Source organism: Gorilla gorilla, chromosome X (genome assembly GCF_029281585.2).
Source record: "Gorilla gorilla gorilla isolate KB3781 chromosome X, NHGRI_mGorGor1-v2.1_pri, whole genome shotgun sequence".
Taxonomy (NCBI): Eukaryota; Metazoa; Chordata; class Mammalia; order Primates; family Hominidae; genus Gorilla; species Gorilla gorilla.
Window position 1 is genome coordinate 132224588 of NC_073247.2, and position 19744 is coordinate 132244331.

At 38.0% G+C, this 19744-nt stretch overlaps 1 protein-coding gene across 6 annotated transcripts in view; it reads right to left on the reverse strand.

The window, feature by feature from the left end:
* Positions 1-11176: 11176 nt before the first annotated feature.
* The window catches only part of CUL4B (cullin 4B), a 49255-nt gene continuing 40687 nt past the window's right edge, over positions 11177-19744 (reverse strand). For all 6 annotated transcript variants that reach the window (XM_019019490.4, XM_019019489.4, XM_019019491.4 and 3 more), the window contains 4 exons: positions 19352-19457; positions 17298-17470; positions 14976-15128; positions 11177-11732 (listed from right to left, as the gene is read on the reverse strand). In XM_019019490.4, the coding sequence (XP_018875035.1) occupies positions 11637-11732; positions 14976-15128; positions 17298-17470; positions 19352-19457 (528 nt within the window). In that variant the 3' untranslated portion in view covers positions 11177-11636. The remainder of the gene's footprint in view (positions 11733-14975; positions 15129-17297; positions 17471-19351; positions 19458-19744) is intronic.

The following is a 19744-nucleotide window of genomic DNA, read 5'->3' on the forward strand; positions in this document are numbered from 1 at the left end:
GCTTGAGCCCAGGAGTTCCAGGCTGCAGTGAGCTATGATCCTGCCATCGCACTCCAGTATAAGTAACAGAGACGTGTCCAAAGAAAAAAAAAAAACAAACAAACAAAAAAAAACGCCAGGCATGGTGGCTCACGCCTGTAATCCCAGCAGTTTGAGAGGCCGAGGCAGACAGATCACCTGAGCTCAGGAGTTCAAGACCAGGCTGGGCAACATGGCGAAACCCCATCTCTACAAAAAATACAAATATTAGCCAGGTACGGTGGCATGTGCCTATGATCTCAGCTACTCGGGAGGCTGAGGCAGGAGAATTGCTTGAGCCCAGGAGGTGGAGGTTGCAGTGAACCAAGATAGCGCCATTGCACTCCAGCCTGGGCGACAGAGCAAGACTGTCTCAAGAAAAAAAAAAAAAGGACAGAAAGAGAAACTTACATAAATTAAGTATTCTCTTAGAAAACAGAACTAACCCAAATGCTTTTCAAGTTCACTTGACTGGTAATCTTTGGTAAATAATACTGTTGGTTTAGTTAAAAAAAAAAAAAGAAAAGAAAATGCCTTCAGAGTTGTCAGCATCAGCATTAAATATAATGCAGACACACAACTTTTATTCTGAGTTTACTAGTCGAATAAGCTTATGTTATTTCTACTAGATGTTTATGATTATAAAATTAATTCAACCAAGAATAAATATATAAGTAAAAATGCAGTATCTGTTACTTCATATATATCAAGTACAGCAGTAAACAAAAAACCCATGAATTTAAAAAGAAACACACACAAGAGACGGCAGTAATAAAGGATTAAGGAACAAAAAAATATGATATATAGAAAACAAATAGCAAAATGACAGAAGTCCTTCCTCATCAGTAATTATTTTAGATGTAAAAAAATTAAACTCTCCAATTTCAAAAGTCAGAGATTGGCAGAATGGATTTAAAACCAAGATCTAACTATAAATTGTCGACAAGAAACTCACTTTAGGTTCTAGACACAAACAAGTTGAAAGAGAAAGGATGGAAAAAGACATTGCAAGCAAACCAAACCAAAAGAGGGCTAGGGTTGCTCCACTAATGTCAGATAAAATAGACTTTTAAGTAAAAAAGTGTATTATTACAAGAGACAAAGAATAATATATATTGATATAGGGGTAAGGTATTAATAATCATAAACAGACATACCTAACAGTCCCACTATATATGAAGTAAAAACTGGTAGAATTGAAGGGAGAAATAGACAGTTCTACAATAATGGTTGAAGACTTCAATACCCCACTTTCAATAATGGATAATACTAGACAGAAGATCAATAAGGAAATAGAAAAACTGAACAACACTACAAACCTACTTGGCTCGGTAGACATATACAGAACATTCCACACAAAACAGTGGAATACACATTCTTCTCAACTCCACATGAAACATTCTCCAGGATGAATCATGTTAGGCCACACAACTCTCAATAGATTTAACAAGACTGAAATCATAGACTATCTTCTCTGGCCACATGGAGTAAAATTAGAAATCACTAATAGACCAGGTATGATGGCTCTCGCCTGTAATCCCAGCAATTCGGAAGACCAAGATGGAAAGATTGCTTCAGGCCAGGAGTTCAAGACTAGCCTGGGCAACATAGGGAGACCCAATCTCTGCAAAAAAATTTTAAAAAATTAGCTGGGTGTGGTGGCACGCACCTGTAGTCCCAGCTACTCAGAAAGATCGCTGAAGCCCAGGAGTTTAGGCTGCAGTGAGCTGTGACTGTGCCACTGCACTCCAGCCTGGGCAACAGGGTGATACCCTGTCTCAAAAAAAAAAAAAAAAAAAAAGAAAAACATAGAATAGACTCAAGTTACTAAAATCAGAAATGAAAGTGGGATATTACTACTGATCTCGCAGAATTAAAAAGGATGATAAAAGATTGCCATGAGGCTGAGCACAATGGCTCATGCCTGTAATACCAGCACTTTGGGAGGCCGAGGTGAGAGGATTGCTTAAGAGTTTGAGACCAGCCTGGGCAACACAACAAGACCCCATCTCTACAAAAAAATTTAAAAAAAAAACTAGTTAGGTGTGGTGATGAATGCTTGTGGTCCCAGCTACCTGGGATGCTGAAGTAGGAGAATTGCCTGAACCTGGGAGATCTAGGCTGCAGTCAGCTATCATCGTGCCACTGCACTCCAGCCTGGGTGACAAGAGTGAGACCCTGTCTCAAAAAAAGAAAAGAGGATTGCTATCGACAATTGTATGCAAACAAATTAGATATCTAAGAGAAAATCGAGGCAAGTGGATCACAAGGTCAGGAGATCGAGAACATCTTGGCCAACATGGTAAAACCCCGTCTCTACTAAAAATACAAAAATTAGCTGGGCGTGGTGGTGTGCGCCTATCGTCCCAGCTACTCTGGAGGCTGAGGAAGGAGAATCGCTTGAACCCAGGAGGCAGAGGTTGCAGCGAGCCGAGATCACGCCACTGCACTCCAGCCTGGGCGAAAAGAGCGAAACTCCATCTCAAAAAAAAAAAAAAGACAAGAAAAAAACAAACAAACAAAAAAATACAAATTCCTAGAAATATACAAATGACCTAAAACTGATGCAAAAAGAAATAGAAAATCTGAACAGACCTGTAAGATACTAAATAATCGAAAACATCTCCCAAAAGAAAAGCCTGGTACCGGACAGCTTCACTAGTGAATTCTCTTTTTTATTCTTCATCCTCTGACTTTCACACTGGTGAATTCTGTTAAAGAAGAATGAACACCAATCCTTCTGAAAGTCTTCCAAAAAACAGAAGACCAAATACTTGATAGTTCATTGTATAACACTAGCATTACCCTGATACTAAAGCTGGATAAAGATACTGCAAGAATAGTACAGATCAATATTCCTTATGAATACAGATGCAAAGATCTTCAAAAAATAATAGCACATCAAATCCAACAACATACCAAAAGGATTAGACAACATGACCAAATGGGACTTATGCCAAGAATGCAAGGGTGATTCTACATATGAAAACAAATCAATGTATTACACCACATGAATAGAATGAAGGAAATAAACCACATGATCATCTCAACTGATGCAGAAAAAGCATCTGACAAAGTTCAACACCCTTTAATGACAAAATCATTCAGAAAGCTAAGAATGAAAGAAAACTTCCGGCCAGGCAGTGGCTCACTCCTGTAGTCCCAGCAATTTGGGAGGCCAAGACGGCAGATCAATTGAGGCCAGGAGTTCGAGACCAGTCTGGGCAACACAGTGAGACCCCTGTCTCTATTAAAAAATGTTAATTAGCCAGGTGTGGTGGCAGGTGCCTGTAGTCCTAGCTACTTGGGAGGCTGAGGTGGGAGGATTGCTGGAGCCCAGGAGGTAGAGGCTGTAGTGAGCCATGACTGTATCATAGCACTCTAGTCTGGGTGACAGAGCGAGACTCCATCTCTAAAAAACTAAATAAAAGAGAAAGAAAACTTCTTCAATATGATAAAGGGCATTTATAAAACACCCACAGGTAACATCATACTCAATGGTGAAAGACTGAAAGCTTCCCACCTAAGAACAGAAACAAGTCAAGAATGCTCACTTTAGCTACGTATTTAACATTGTTGAAATCTCCACTCAGAGAAATTAGGCAAGAAATTGAAGGCACCCAAAATGGAAAGGAAGAAGTAAACTGTAGATGGCAAAGATGCTATAAATACAAACTCCTTAAAAATTCACAAAAATTCATAAGAGCTAGCAAACGAATCCAGCAAAAATGCCGGATACAAGATAAACATGCAAAAATCAGTTGTATACAGTTGTATACACTGGCAATGAATAGCATGAAAAGTAAATTTAGAAAACAATTACATTTATGATAGCACCAAAAAGAACAAAATATTTAGGAACATAATTAGGGAGATACAAGAAAAGTACACTGACATATATAAAACTTTACTGAAAAAAAATTTTAAATACCTAAAAACAGAAAGACATCTTTTGTTCATGGATTAGAAGACTTCATATTGTTAAGATGACAATACTCTCCAAAGTGATATATAGATTCAATGCAATCCCTATCAAAATCCCAATGACCTTTTTTGCAGAAATGAAAAAGCTGATCCTAAAATCCATATGGAATTATATGTAAGGCACCTAAATAGTTAAAACAATCTTGAAAAAGAGGAAAGGTGAAACATTCACATTTTCTGATTTCAAAATTTACTAAAAAGCTATAGTAATCAAAACAGTGTAGTACCAGTGTAAGATGGACATATAAGAAGAATGGAATAGAATTAAGAAATAAACCCCATCTCTGTGGTTTTATCTACCTTTGGTCTTTGATGATGGTGACATACAGATGGGGTTTTGGCATGGACATCCTTTCTGTTTGTTAGTTTTCCTTCTAACAGTCAGGACCCTAAGCTGCAGGTCTGTTGGAGTTTGCTGGAGGTCCATTCCAGACCCTGTTTGCCTGGGTATCAGCAGCGGAGGCTGCAGAACAGCGAATATTGCTAAACAGCAAATGTTGCTGCCTGATCGTTCCTCTAGAAGCTTCGTCTCAGAGGGGTACCCGGCCATGTGAACATCGATGCAAAAATCCTCAATAAAATACTGGCAAACCGAATCCAGCAGCACATCAAAAAGTTTATCCACCATGATCAAGTGGGCTTCATCCCTGGGATGCAAGGCTGGTTCAACATATGCAAATCAATAAACGTAATCCACCATATAAACAGAACCAAAGACAAAAACCACATGATTATCTCAATAGATGCAGAAAAGGCCTTTGACAAAATTCAACAGCCTTTCATGCTAAAAACTCTCAGTAAATTAGGTATTGATGGGACATATCTCAAAATAATAAGAGCTAGTTATGACAAACCCACAGCCAATATCATACTGAATGGGCAAAAACGGGAAGCATTCCCTTTGAAAACTGGCACAAGACAGGGATGCCCTCTCTTACTACTCCTATTCAACACAGTGTTGGAAGTTCTGGCCAGGGCAATCAGGCAGGAGAGAGAAATAAAGGGTATTCAATTAGGAAAAGAGGAAGTCAAATTGTCCCTGTTTGCAGATGACATGATTGTATATATTTAGAAAACCCCATCATCTCAGCCCAAAATCTCCTTAAGCTGATAAGCAACTTCAGCAAAGTCTCAGGATACAAAATCAATGTGCAAAAATCACAAGCATTCTTATACACCAAATAACAGACAAACAGAGAGCCAAATCATGAGTGCACTCCCATTCACTATTGCTTCAAAAATAATAAAATACCTAGGAATCCAATTTACAAGGGATGTGAAGGACCTCTTCAAGGAGAACTACAAACCACTGCTCAACGAAATAAAAGAGGACACAAACAAATGGAAGAACATTCCATGCTCATAGATAGGAAGAATCAATATCGTGAAAATGGCCATACTGCCCAAGGTAATTTATAGATTCAATGCCATCCCCATCAAGCTACCAATGACTTTCTTCACAGAATTGGAAAAAACTAAAGTTCATATGGAACCAAAAAAGAGCCCGCATTGCCAAGTCAATCCTAAGCCCAAAGAACAAAGCAGGAGGCATCACGCTACCTGACTTCAAACTATGCTACAAGGCTACAGTAACCAAAACAGCATGGTACTGGTACCAAAACAGACATATAGACCAATGGAACAGAACAGAGTCCTCAGAAATAATACCACACATCTACAATCATCTGATCTTTGACAAACCTGACAAAAAACAAGAAATGGCGAAAGGATTCCCTATTTAATAAATGGTGCTGGGAAAACTGGCTAGCCATATGCAGAAAGCTGAAACTGGATCCCTTCCTTACACCTTATACAAAAATTAATTCAAGATGGATTAAAGACTTACAGGTTAGACCTAAAACCATAAAAACCCTAGAAGAAAACTTAGGCAATACCATTCAGGACATAGGCATGGGCAAGGACTTCATGTCTAAAACACCAAAAGCAATGGCAACAAAAGCCAAAATTGACAAATGGGATCTAATTAAACTAAAGGGCTTCTGCACAGCAAAAGAAACTACGATCAGAGTGAACACGCAACCTACGGAATGGGAGAAAATTTTTGCAAGCTACACATCTGACAAAGGGCTAATATCCAGAATCTACAAAGAACTCAAACAAATTTACAAGAAAAAAACAAACAACCCCATCAACAAGTGGGCGAAGGATATGAACAGATACTTCTAAAAAGAAGACATTTATGCAGCCAACAGACACAGGAAAAAATGCTCATCATCACTGGCCATCAGAGAAATGCAAATCAAAACCACAATGAGATACCATCTCACACCAGTTAGAATGGCGATCATTAAAAAGTCAGGAAACAACAGGTGCTGGAGAGGATGTGGAGAAATAGGAACACTTTTACACTGTTGGTGGGACTGTAAACTAGTTCCACATTGTGGAAGACAGTGTGGCGATTCCTCAGGGATCTAGAACTAGAAATACCATTTGACCCAGCCATCCCATTACTGGGTATATACCCAAAGGATTATAAATCATGCTGCTATAAAGACACATGCACACGTATGTTTATTGTAGCACTATTCACAATAGCAAAGACTTGGAACCAATCCAAATGTCTATCAATGATAGCCTGGATTAAGAAAATGTGGCACATATACACCACAGAATACTAGGCAGCCATAAAAAAAGATGGGTTCATGTCCTTTGTAGGGACATGGATGAAGCTGGAAACCATCATTCTCAGCAAACTATCGCAAGGACAGAAAACCAAACACCGTATGTTCTCACTCATAGGTGGGAACTGAACAACAAGAACACTTGGACACAGGAAGGGGAACATCACACACCGGGGCCTGTAGTGGGGTGGGGGTAGGGCGTAGGGACAGCATTAGGAGATATGCCTAATGTAAATGATGAGTTAATGGGTGCCAGCACACCAACATGGCACATGTATACATATGTAACAAACCTGCACGTTGTGCACATGTATCCTAGAACTTAAAAGTATATATATATATATATATATATAAAGAAATAAACCCATACAGCTATGGCCAATTGATTTTCAACGAGGGTTGATAAGATTATTCAATGGGAGAAAAAATAGCCTCTTTGACAAATGGTGCTGCGACAACTAGATAACCACATGCAAAAGAATAAAGTTAAACATTTACTTCATATCATATATAGAAACTAACTCAAGATCAAAGACCTAAACATAAGAAATAAAACTGTAAAACTCTTATAAGAAAACACAGGGGTAAAATCATGAGCATTGATTTGGCAATGGTTTCTTAAATATGACACCATGACATACAGACAGCTTATAAGTGAAAATAAAAAAAAAATGACACCAAAAGCACAAGCAACAGATAAAAAATAAACTAGACTACATTAAAATTAAAAACTCATGTGCAAAGGTCGCCACTAAGTGGCACTAAGAAGGCACTAAGAAGGCAATTCACAGAACCGGAGAAACTATTAGAATATAAAAAGAATTCTTACAACTCAATAAAAAAACAACCTATTTAAAAAACAGCCAAAAAATGTGAATAGACATTTCTCCAAAGAAAATATACAAATGGCCAATAACCACATAAAAAGATGGTCAACATTATTAGTCATTAAAGAAATGAGATTCAAAATCACAATGAACTACCACTTCACACTAAGATGATTATGATAATACCTGAAAACCAGAAAACAGCAAGTGTTGAGGATGTGGAGAAATTGGAGAAATACATTGCTGGTGGGAACAGAAAATGGTGTAGCTGCTGTGGAAAAGTTTAGTGGTTCGTCGAGAAGTTAAGCACAGAACTATCATATAACCCAGTAATTTCACTCCTAGGTATATTCCCAAAAGATTTTAAAACAGGGACTTGAACAGATAATTGTAAACAAATCTTCATAGCAGCACTATGCACAACAGCCAGAAGGTGGAAACCATACAAATGTCCAACACCTTGTACAACACAAATGTCCAATGTGCTATTATTCAGCCATAAAAAGGAATGAAGTATCAATACATATGATGTGGAGGAACCTTGAAAACATCATGCTAAGTGAAAGAAACCAGATACAAAAAGTCACATAATGATTCCATTGATAGGAAATATCCAGAATAGGCAAATCCAGAGAGACAGAAAGCAGTGGTTTCCAGAGGCTGGGTGAAATGGGGAATGGGAAATGACTGCTTATTGGTGCCAAGTTTCCTTTAGAGTTGATGAAAATGTTCTGGAACTACATAATGGTGACTGCACAATATTGTGAATGTACTAAATGTCAGAATTGTATACTTTATCATGGTTAGAATGGTAAATTTTGTGTGTACTTTACCACAATAAAAAATTTAAAAATTAAAGAAAAGTTTTGAAATTAGAGAACAAATGAAGAGGATCTGTTGTTGTTATAGCTGGCAAAACTATTAAGTTCTAACATGTCAGTGCAGCACATTCTTATATTTTACATCCAATAGAAAGGGTTTTACAAAAGAAAGGTCAGAGTCTTTTTCACTATGCTAGAGATGACTTCTAAGGATTGTTAAACATAAAGGTACATTATGTGTCCATTCAAAAGAAGAAATACCCTTTTTTATAACAGCAAGGGGAAAAAGGAAAATAATTGAGCAAAGTGATTTCAACCAAGTGTTTGCAGGTGAACAAACTTCAGTATTCAAATGTAAAGCAGGTGTTTTTTTTGTAGGACACTGAAAAATATTCATTAATGAAGCATTAGCAAGATATCATTTTACAAAGCATAATTATGCAAATTTTCATCAGTACTGCTCTTTTCTTTTTAATGAACAATTTGTTTTGGCAATTTTATGTAAATAAGAGAATAGAACATGCTCACAACACTCCTGCCATTCACAGCATTAAACAGAGTGGTCATGAAAACAAAGACCAGCTCATTTTAAAAGATTTATGAATATCCAGATTAAAAAACAAACTTCTCTAATCTTTAGATCCAGATGCCTAGATAAACTGGTTTTCTGAACTGTACACTCACATACACAGCAAAAATTTCAAGAGTATGGCTAGACATCATATTAAGACCATTCAAGCAGACTCAGGAACTGGGTTCAAAAACTTTGAGGAACATCTTACTCTGAGAGTATCTGGCCCAGAACTCAAAAAACTATTAACAGAAAAGGCAGAGCAAATGCCATAACTAAGAGTAATCTTTTCTTCTCCCCTGAACTCAAATCTAGACTCATTTCATATTGACTTTATGAAACAATTTGACACTGAGGATTTGAATGAAGCAATGTTTATACTTGTATCCGCATGTTTAAGAATAATTATCCACCTTGAGGATTCCTGGGAATTTTCCTCACCCTGTTAACCATGCCCTCCCCCATACTCTTATAGCATTACCACAATATCATTACAAAATTTTTAAAAAGTTTAAAAATAACAAAATCAACAAATGTGAGTTCATTAGAAGTTGTTAGGAAGATTTTAAGTCCTGTGATTTTATAACTTTCTTACAATACTTGAATTTTAAAGATCTTCTCTAGAAACTTTTTTTAAATAAAAGTTTTATTGGAGAAAAATAGAACCACCACGTACACAGGGAAAAGAGCACAAAAATTCAACTGATACAGAACAACAACTGAAAGTCACAATTATCCAATGTAGTTTGCAATTACTTTTCAGTTTCTTAAACAGCTCCCCTCAACTTTTTTAACAGTCTTGCTAATTTTTCAGCTGAAACAGCATCAAGTTTTCAAAGAATTAAGAGCCTCGGGGAGGGGACCCGCTTTCAAGATACTGAAGGTGACATCAAGAGTCTCCTCCTAACAGGACCAACTCTATCTAAAAGTTGCTTATGAGTAACTTGAATCTTGTGTAATAGTCTACATCTCACAGACCATCAGGGATGAGTTAGAACACTGTTGTTGATGGTCCGGTATGAAGAGAGGGTAAACAAAATAGCTGCATTTGCTTGTCAGCTGAGCTCATATAAAGAAATCAGTGAGGAGCTGAGAAAATATAGGCAATGGCTGCTCAATAAGAATTACAAGTTCCAAATACCACATATAGTTAGACACCAGTGTGCAAGTTGATGCAACTAGAAAGAAATAGACGACTTTTTAAAATACCTGGCCACAGGTCTTTGAGAACTCAAGCAAACAATCAACAGTAGACACAAGAGTCAAAAATCTTCTCAGGTTGAAGATTAGGACATAGGTAATCTTCCTAACGGCTCCAACAGGCAAGGAAATATGCTGTGGCAAAAAGCATTAAGTAGTTCTGATTTTTAAAAAACAAAAACAAAATTTTCTGCTTCTCCTCCCTTCAAAGCTTCAAGGAAATAGAAACAAGGAAACAAAATAAAAACAAAAAAAAAATCAGTGATGGTAAAGAGAAGCCTTTGCTTGAATTATCAATTCGAAAAACAGTACTTTTGCCATTTTGTATATATAAACAATCTTGGGACATTCTCCTGAAAACTAGGTGTCCAGTGGCTAAGAGAACTCGATTTCAAGCAATTCTGAAAGGAAAACCAGCATGACACAGAATCTCAAATTCCCAAACAGGGGCTGTGTGGGAAAAATGAGGGAGGACCTTTGTATCTAGGGTTTTAGCAAGTTAAAATGAAGATGACAGGAAAGGCTTATTTATCAACAAAGAGAAGAGTTGGGATGCTTCTAAAAAAAACTTTGGTAGAGAAAATAGGAATGCTAAATCCTAGAAAGCCTGTAACAATCTACAATTGGTCCAAGTTGAAGACAAAACTGTCCAAACAACATTTAAAGTCTAAAGTATGTTGAAAACTAGTTGCGAAGTTTTTGCTCCTGTAACAATTTACAAAACACGTTCATTTTGGTCTCTTTTGCAATTTTCTTATTGTATTCATTTTTAATATAAAGAGTTGGATTTTTCTCTTCTATGATGTTCCTCTAGTACAACTGATCATTAATTTTCTATTTTAGCTATTTTTATAAGTACTTGTTAATCAGCACAGTTAACTTGGGGCTAAGCCATATATACACATCCCATACTCATAAATGAAAATTTTTAGGATGTGAATATACAAGATATTATGTAAGCAACTGTCCCCCTACTTGAAAACTTGTTTCCAAATAATTTTTTTTAAAAAACATCCCTTTCAGTGTAACAGAACATTACCTAGTAAAATATCAATAGCTATGACAATTCATTTCTCTTTTCAAGGGAAATCACAAAACGGGTGAACAACCAAGTCAAGGGTGGTTTTTCTATTTGATAAATACATCCAGAACTCTGTACAGTAAATAAAGTTTGCATGCAGTTTAAGTATCTTTAAATGACATTTTAAGCAAATAAACCTTTTGCTTCATAATTAATGGTGTGTAAGAACCCTCCCCCATTTTTAATAGCCACAGGGATCTCTTTCCCAGTTCCAAAGAGGAATTCATGAAGACCAGGTACGTTCTTAAGTGTTTTCTGCACATCATACTAAATAACATGCAAAGAGTTCAACAACATTCTTCTTAAAGGTAAGTATTACTCTTTAAAATGGGCATGTTAACCACTGAGAAAAAGTCCACTCAACTATTTCCATTAATTACACTGCTTCATTTGGTCATCGGTAGTAAAAAAGGAGTCAAATAATATTGAATCAACAGGTTAGTTTATCCACTGGCTACTGCATATGACACCAAATGCTGCAAGGCCAACATTCTATGCAATATAGTTGTACTGGTTTGGATTTTCTTTATCTCTTTCCATGTAGTCCCGGTCAATTAAAGATTCTATTCTCTTCTTAAGATCAGCAGGCTGTAAGAGAAGGCAAATTTTCAATGTAAAGTTCATTATCATTGGCTCAAGCCCATTTAGTTAATACCCCATTAAAAAGACAACAGTTTCGGCTCATGAATTTAATCTCCTTTTTTAAAATTTTTATTTATTTAAATCTCTTTTTTAGAGAAAAGTATCATGAAAATAAACCAGGTTAAAAAATGTTTTATACACATTGAAGATTCTTTTTTTCTTTTTTTGAGACGGAGTCTCGCTCTGTCACCCAGGCTGGACTGCAGTGGCACCACTTTGGCTCACTGCAACCTCCACCTCCTGGGTTCAAGTGATTCTTCTGCCTCAGCCTCCCGAGTAGCTGGGACTAGACACAAGCCACCACGCCTGGCTAATTTTTGTATTTTTGGTAGAGATGGGGTGTCACCATATTGGCCAGGCTGGTCTCGAACTCCTGACCTCAGGTGATCCACCTGCCTCAGCCTCCCAAAGTGCTGGGATTACAGGCGTGCGCCACCGTGCCCAGGTATGTTGAAGATTCTTTAACGCCAAAAGTGTTTTTGATTTTTGATTTTTTTTTGGAGCTTTTAATTTTTTTAATAGACAGGGTCTTGCTATGTTGCCCAGGCTGACCTTAAACTCTTGTTCTGGAGTGATCCCCCCAGCCTCAGCCTCCCAAAGTACTGGAATCCCAGTACTCACAGGTGTGAGCTACCATGCCTGGTCCTGACTTTTTCATTTTGGTATATTTGCATATACATAGTGAGATACCATGGAGATGGGACCCAAGTCTAAACACAAAATTCATCTATGTTTCATACATACCTTACATAGCCTGAAGATAATTTTATACCTTTTGTGCATGAAACAAAGTTTTGACTGCAACCTGTCAAATGAGGTAAAGTGTGGAATTTTCCACCTGTGGCATCATGTTGGCATTCAAAGTTTCCAATTTTAGAGCATTTCAGATTCTGGATTCTCATTAAAGGTGTTCAACCTGTACTATATACTATACATACATTAAACTGTCACTTCCTTGTCATATTGTTACGGAATACTTTTTATTACTTTTCTATTTTAAAGAGGTCATGCCAGAAGCAGCTACCCTTCGCGTGGTTAAATACAAAAGACTACATTTATTGTAACTTCACATGAGCACTGTAAGGTAGTTTAAGGACACAGAATACTCGTTTTGTCAAGATAGTTCATGAAGCACACCTTTACTTTGGGCAAGAGTTAGTTGGCTTCATTTTTATAAATTAAGATTTAAAACGTACTGATGAAATCACTATTTAGACCGGGTGTGGTGGCTCATGCCTGTAATCCCAGCACTTTGGGAGGCTAAGATGGGTGGATCACCTGAGGTCAGGAGTTTGAGACCAGACTGGCTAACATGGCAAAACCCCATCTGCACTAAAAATACAAGAATTAGCCAGGTGTGGTGGTGGGCGCCTGTAGTCTCAGCTACCAGGGAGACTGAGGCAGGAGAATTGCTTGAACCCGGGGGGTGGAGGTTGTAGTGAAACGTGATCGCGCCACTGAACTCCAACCTGGGTGACAGAGCAAGAAGACTCCATCTCAAAAAAAAAAAATCACTATTTAAAAGAATACTGGCCAGGTGCAGTGGCTCATGCCTGTAATCCCAGCACTTTGGGAGGCTGTGGGCAGATCATGAGGTCAGGAGTTCGAGACCAGCCTGACCAATACGGTAAAACCCCGTCTCTACTAAAAACATAAAAATTAGCCAGGCGTGATTGTGCGCACCTGTGGTCCCAGCTACTCGAGAGGCTGAGGCAAAAGAATTGCTTGAACCCGGGAGGCAGAGGCTGCAGTGAGCCAAGATTATGCCACTGCACTCCAGCCTGGATGACAGAGTGAGACTCCATCTCAAAAAAAAAACTACATGAAATGGCTTGATAAATGAAGTACCTCATAATTTAGATCTTCATATTTCTGGTTTAGTGCATCTAAGTGACTTGGATTTCTGCATCCTGTGATTTAAAAGTAATCAAGAAAGCTTGTAGCTTTATCTTCATGATTGCATTCTAAGCTCCTGGATGACAAAATTCCACTATATATCTTATGTATCTAGTCTGTAAATATAATATAATCTTGTTTGCTAATAGAAAGTTTTTCAGGATAAGTAAAATGACCACTTGTTCAAGAGGGGAAAAGAGGGGAGGTAGTCTGATACAGCAGTGAAAATTTTATCCAGTAATCCCAAGGTTGGGAAATCAGATGACTTTCTCTTAATTATGGTGAAAGACCTAGAATATCAGCACAATATTAACTACAGCGATCCCCTAATTTCCCCAGCATCAGTGATCTCTCTGGCTTGAGGTGAAATGACTGTTAAGCAGAGCATGAGGGTGAGAGGGTGGTAATGAGGAGTGCGATATTAGGTTTGGAGAAAAGAAAATGCTTACCTTATTAGAACTAAGAGCTACCGAGTGCTTATTATGTACCAGGTCCAGTGCTAAGATTTTTACATTCATGATCTCACTTAAACCTCACAATAATCCTACAAGGTAAGTACTATTATTATCTCAGTTTTACAAAAGAGGAAACAAGATCAGCATGGTGAAGTGATTTATGAAAGTCCAAAGCTCATAAGAACCCTAATAGCTAGCAGTCTATTCAAACTCTATCAATGTTTATCATCCAAGGGTTTGGCTATCTACCTCCTAAAACTTGGAAAAAAGGCCAGTACAACATCACATTAAGTGACTTTATTATTGGTCATTCACAATGGAACATTTCCATTTAATGACCAATTTCAGTTTACCAGAACTATCACTACACTTTTCAAAAAGATGCTTAATCATGACTAGTTATCTGTATGGTTTTTAACAGATGATCTCTTATATAAGCTAACTAAACAGGAGATTTAACTCAATCCACAATAACCAAATCTGTCAAATACCATGGTATTTCAATAAATACCATGGTATTTCAAGAGGAAAAGAAGTAAATAACCAACCAAGAAGTTCAAAAGAAATATAGTGAATAAACTTGAAAATTCCAAACACTCATTTAGCAGTTAAACTTTCAGGTATCCAGGCTTTTCTGTTATTTTTCCCTTTTGTCACTGCTGCCCACATATGCCAACAAAGTTTTTTTCTGGAAATCATATGCATCAACATGGGAAATTAAAACTTTTCTCTCTCTAAATGGTCATGACGCTTTATGTTTGCAAGATTTGTGTCTGAAAATCTAATGTACTTTCTTTTATTTATAACACGCTCAATAGGAAAACACAGAAGTACCTACCTTTACTGGAAATTTCAACTGGTTGTACACTTCTGAAACAAGGAGATTGTGGCTAAGTGTCTTTCTCATCTTCATAATTCGAACAATTGCAGCATCAATTTGATACTGTCTGTCTTGAAATACTCTTTCTGTAGTGCTTGCTTGTTCTTCAACCTAACAAAAAAGTTTTAAACCTAGGAATTATACCAGAAGCAAAACCTGACTATTTACATAAATTGTGCATTTTAGGGACATGACATTGTTATTGCTTTAAAGGTACTGAATTATCTAAATGGGGTCTTATAAATATAGATGCTGACAGAGAAAAATCCTACAAACATAACTCCTTTCTGTTCTGATTATATTGCCCTATACCAATGAAGTAATGCTAATATTAGTTAATAGAAAAACATCATCTTTGAATTGCTTTTCTAGAAGTAGAGATAGCTGATGTGGAATTTACCATTTTGTTTTTTTACTCTGTCTTTGATATATCTTTTAAATGTGTGTATCAGTTTCAATGGATTGTTAACCAGATTTCTCTACGACAATAGCTTGTCTATAAGGTGACTCTGTCTGATCTCTGACTCAAGGCATGGTATTAACTGGCTAAGCAAACTAGTTAAGAGTCAACCTCTTTGAAAATTAATTTTTATTTTGTAATATATAAATCAGACATGCATGCCATTAGTGCTTACAATCCTTCAAGACTTACAGAAATTTAGGTATTTAGGAGGCGGTTTACCAATCTTGATGCTAAAGTAAAAATGTTCATCTTTAGTAATTAAACCAAAAAAACAGTTTGGCCTTTTTGCAGCAGTTTCTTCCTGGTACAGCATAAATGTTTTAAAAGTAAGGACATGGTAATCCTTTAAGAAAATATCCTGTCTTTGATGTGTATGTGAAAATGACAGGAACTTGTTTGGAGATACTGGTCGCTGTCCTACATTAAAATTTTTTCAGTCGGGCTCAGTGGCTCACACCTGTAATTCCAGCACTTTGGGAGGCCGAGATGGGCGGATCATGAGGTCAGGAGTTCAAGACCTGCCTGGCCAATATGGTGAAAACCCATCTCTACTTAAAATACAAAAATTAGCCGGGCGTGGTCGCTCACGCATGTAGTCCCAGCTACTCAGGAGGCTGAGGCAGGATAATCGCTTGAACCCGGAAGGCAGAGGCTGCAGTGTGCCAAGATCGTGCCACTGACTCCAGCCTAGGTGACAGAGTGAGACTCTACCTCAAAAAAAAAATTTTTTTTTTCATATATTGCATTAAACCTTATTGGAACTGAAACCATCAGTTTCAGGATGCTGCAGTTGGAAGTCTCTTACAAATTCAAATGGCAAAAACAAACAAAATATTCACCTTCCCTGTTTTTGTTTGTTTTTTCTTTTTTTTAAACAGAGCCTCACTGTCACCCAGGCTGCAGTGCAGTGGCGCGATCTCAGCTCACTGCAACCTCCACATCCCGGGTTCAGGTGATTCTCATGCCTCAGCCTCCCAAGTAGCTGGGACTACAAGCACGCACCACCACGCCCAGCTGATTTTTGTATTTTTAGTAGAGACAGGGTATCGCCATGTTGGCCAAGCTGGTTTTGAACTCCTGACCTCAGGTGATCTGCCCGCCTCGGCCCTCCCAAGGTACTGGGATTACAGGTGTGAACCACCGTACCTGGCCCAACTTCACTGTTAATCAAATAAATAGTGAATAAATCAATTCAGATTTTTCACCAAGCAAGTTGGCAAAAGAAAATATAATCTTTAGTGCTGGGGGACATAGTAAGACAGGCTCTCATATGCTGCTGGACAGAGTATAAACTGGTCCAGCCTTTCCGGAACACAATATGACATTATGTACTAAGACTCCTAAAATGTTCATACCCTTTAACCCAAAAAAATCTACTTCCACAAATTTATCATATATCAAAGAGATTAAAATTTAGTTTCAAAGAGGTTTCTTGCAATCTTATTTATAATACTAATAAGTCATGAATTTAATTGCCCCAAAATGAACAGTGGTTGAACAAACTATAAGAGCCATGTAAAAATATTACACTGCCATCTGCCATTTTTTCGAAGCTATTTAATGGCATGGAAAAATTCTAAAGATTGAATACTAAATAAACAAAGTAAGATATGAAACCATGTTGAGTATCATCTCAATCCTGTACAACCACTCTCCCAAACACCCAAAATCAAATAAGGAAACATATTTAGCTGGACATAGGCACAAAAAATATTAATGGTATTGGCAGTATTACAGGTATAAAAATCTTTATATATTTTGATTATTAACATGTATAATTCCAGTGTGTTAGGACTAAGAGAAAGTGAAAGAAATACCGTTTCTTTCATCTGGATTTGATTGATCTTTATCCTGAAAAGTTTATGTTTGAAATCATCATTACAAATGAACTTGTCACCATCTTCAATATCTTTGCCCTTTGGATTTTTCGCCAGAACTCTAGCTTTGCCACAGGCTAATGACTGCAGTGTTCTCCTTAACTCTCCATCCTCTGAAGAAGAAACAGAGGTTTAGTTATTTGTTACCAGCATGAACAACTACGACATTCTACCTCAATCTAGCTTCCACTCCATCCCCCTATTAAAACTGTTTCATTTTTTCCCAAAGGTCACCAACAACTTTTCTTTGTTCTAGCCAATGGCTTTTTTCCTAGTCCTCTTCTTTTTTAAAAAAAATAGAGGCGGGGTTTCACCATGTTGCCCAGGCTGGTCTCAAACTCCTGAGCTCAAGTGATCCACCCGCCTTGGCCTCCCAGTGCTGGGATTACAGATGTGAGCCACCACGCCCGGCCCCTAGTCCTCTTTTAAAGACGTCAATTATCATACCATGTGGGCAACTACCAAATCTTCCAAAATGACATTTCACTTCTCTCCAGTTGCACGTTTAAAGGGCAATTCCGCCTGGCTGTTTTACTATCAACTGTAGTTACGTCCAAAATTTGATTCATCATCTCCATGTAACTGTGTCCTCTTTCCAATTGTCAGTGGTGATACCACTAACCTTCTCAGTTGGGAAACCCTGAAATCATCTTTTAACTTTTCCTTCTCCTTCATCCTCAACATAATAGCTAGCCGCTGCTTCCGCAGAGATGAGTTTTCTCCATTTTCATGGTCTCATTCTAGTCTAAGTCCCTTCTACTTTATGCCTGAATCATCCCAATAGCATCTAAACTGGAATCCCTTGATCCTTCCAGTTGCCCTGTAGATTGATTTCAGTAAGTGGTCCAAATAATTACTTCCACCATGCCACATAGTTGAGACACTACAGTGTAGCTTTCATTTGCTAGACTTATCAGGTTCTCCACAATCAGGCCCTACTCATCTTACCTAATTTTTTAACTCACTATTCTATGTTACAATTAAGCTCTTCATGATTCTTCATGATTCTATGCTACAATTAAGCTCTTCATGGGCCTATACTGTGCCCATTCCTACCTCCAAACCTCATCTCAAAATATTTCCCCTTGCTGTATATGCCTTCTCCCTGACCAAAACTTGAAGGCCCAGCTCAAATGCCACTTGCTTCATGACAGCTTTCCCAATTGTGCCAGTCCACAGTGATCTCTTGCTTTGTTGCACTCTTACAACACTTATAGTCAGTACCACAAGCCAGTACTTATGGGTTTTGACATTATTTCAAGTGTCATTTCCCCCTTTCCCTATGGTTATATAAAGAGTTCTGGCCAGGCGTGGTGGCTCACACCTGTAATCCCAGCACTTTGGTAGGCCGAGGCAGGCGGATCACGAGGTCAGGAGTTCCAGACCAGCCTGGCCAACATGGTGAAACCCCGTCTCTACTAAAAATACAAACATTAGCCAGGTGTGGTGGCAGGCGCCTGTAATCCCAGCTACTCGGGAGGCTGAGGCAGGAGAATTGCTTGAACACAGGAGGCAGAGGTTGCAGTGAGCCGAGATCACGCCACTGCACTCCAGCCCGGGTGACAGAGCAAGATTCCATCTTGAGGGGGAAAAAAAAGAGTTCTGGCTGGCTGCAGGGGCTCATGCCTGTAATTGCAGTACTTAGGGAGGCTGAGGCAGGAAGATCCCTTGAGCCCAGGAGTTTGAGACCAGGCTAAGCAACATAGTGAGACCCTGTCTCTACAAAAAAAATTTTAAAAATTAGCCAGGCATGGTGGCATGCACTTGTAGTCCCATCTGCTTGGCAGGCTGAGGCAGAAGAATCACTTGAGCCTGAGCCATGATTGTACCACTGGACCCCAGCCTGGGTGACAGAGTGAGACCCTGTCTCATTAAAAAAAAAGAAAAAAAACTCAAAACAGTTCTGAGGCAAGGAGTTATTCCTATAAATATGTCCCCCAGACCTCTTAACATAGTGGTGTGCACATAGTGAACACTTAATGTTTGCTACAAACCTATTCCAGTTGCCTGCTTGATCTCTTCTAAACTGAACTCCTCTCCCTCATTAAACATTAGCAGCACCAGTGTTTGAAAAAGAGAGACCTGGAGTTCCTTTTTACCCTGTTGAAGAAATAAAAGTGTTTAGTCATCACTTTTTTAAAAACACATGAAAAATTAATCATCTCTTATAGGAAAAGCATTTTTCAATTAGTGGATTTAGAAACATGATTAGCATTATCCAGCAAAGCCACTTGACGTGGTAATACAGTATTTCAGTGTGAGGTTTAGGTGTGACCCTACCTAAAATAGGGGGAAGGATTAGCTGACCTTTTAACAGTTTTTTTTAAGCCTTATAAATAGAATACAGTAATGAAAATTAATCAGCCTTATGTGTCATTCTAGATATT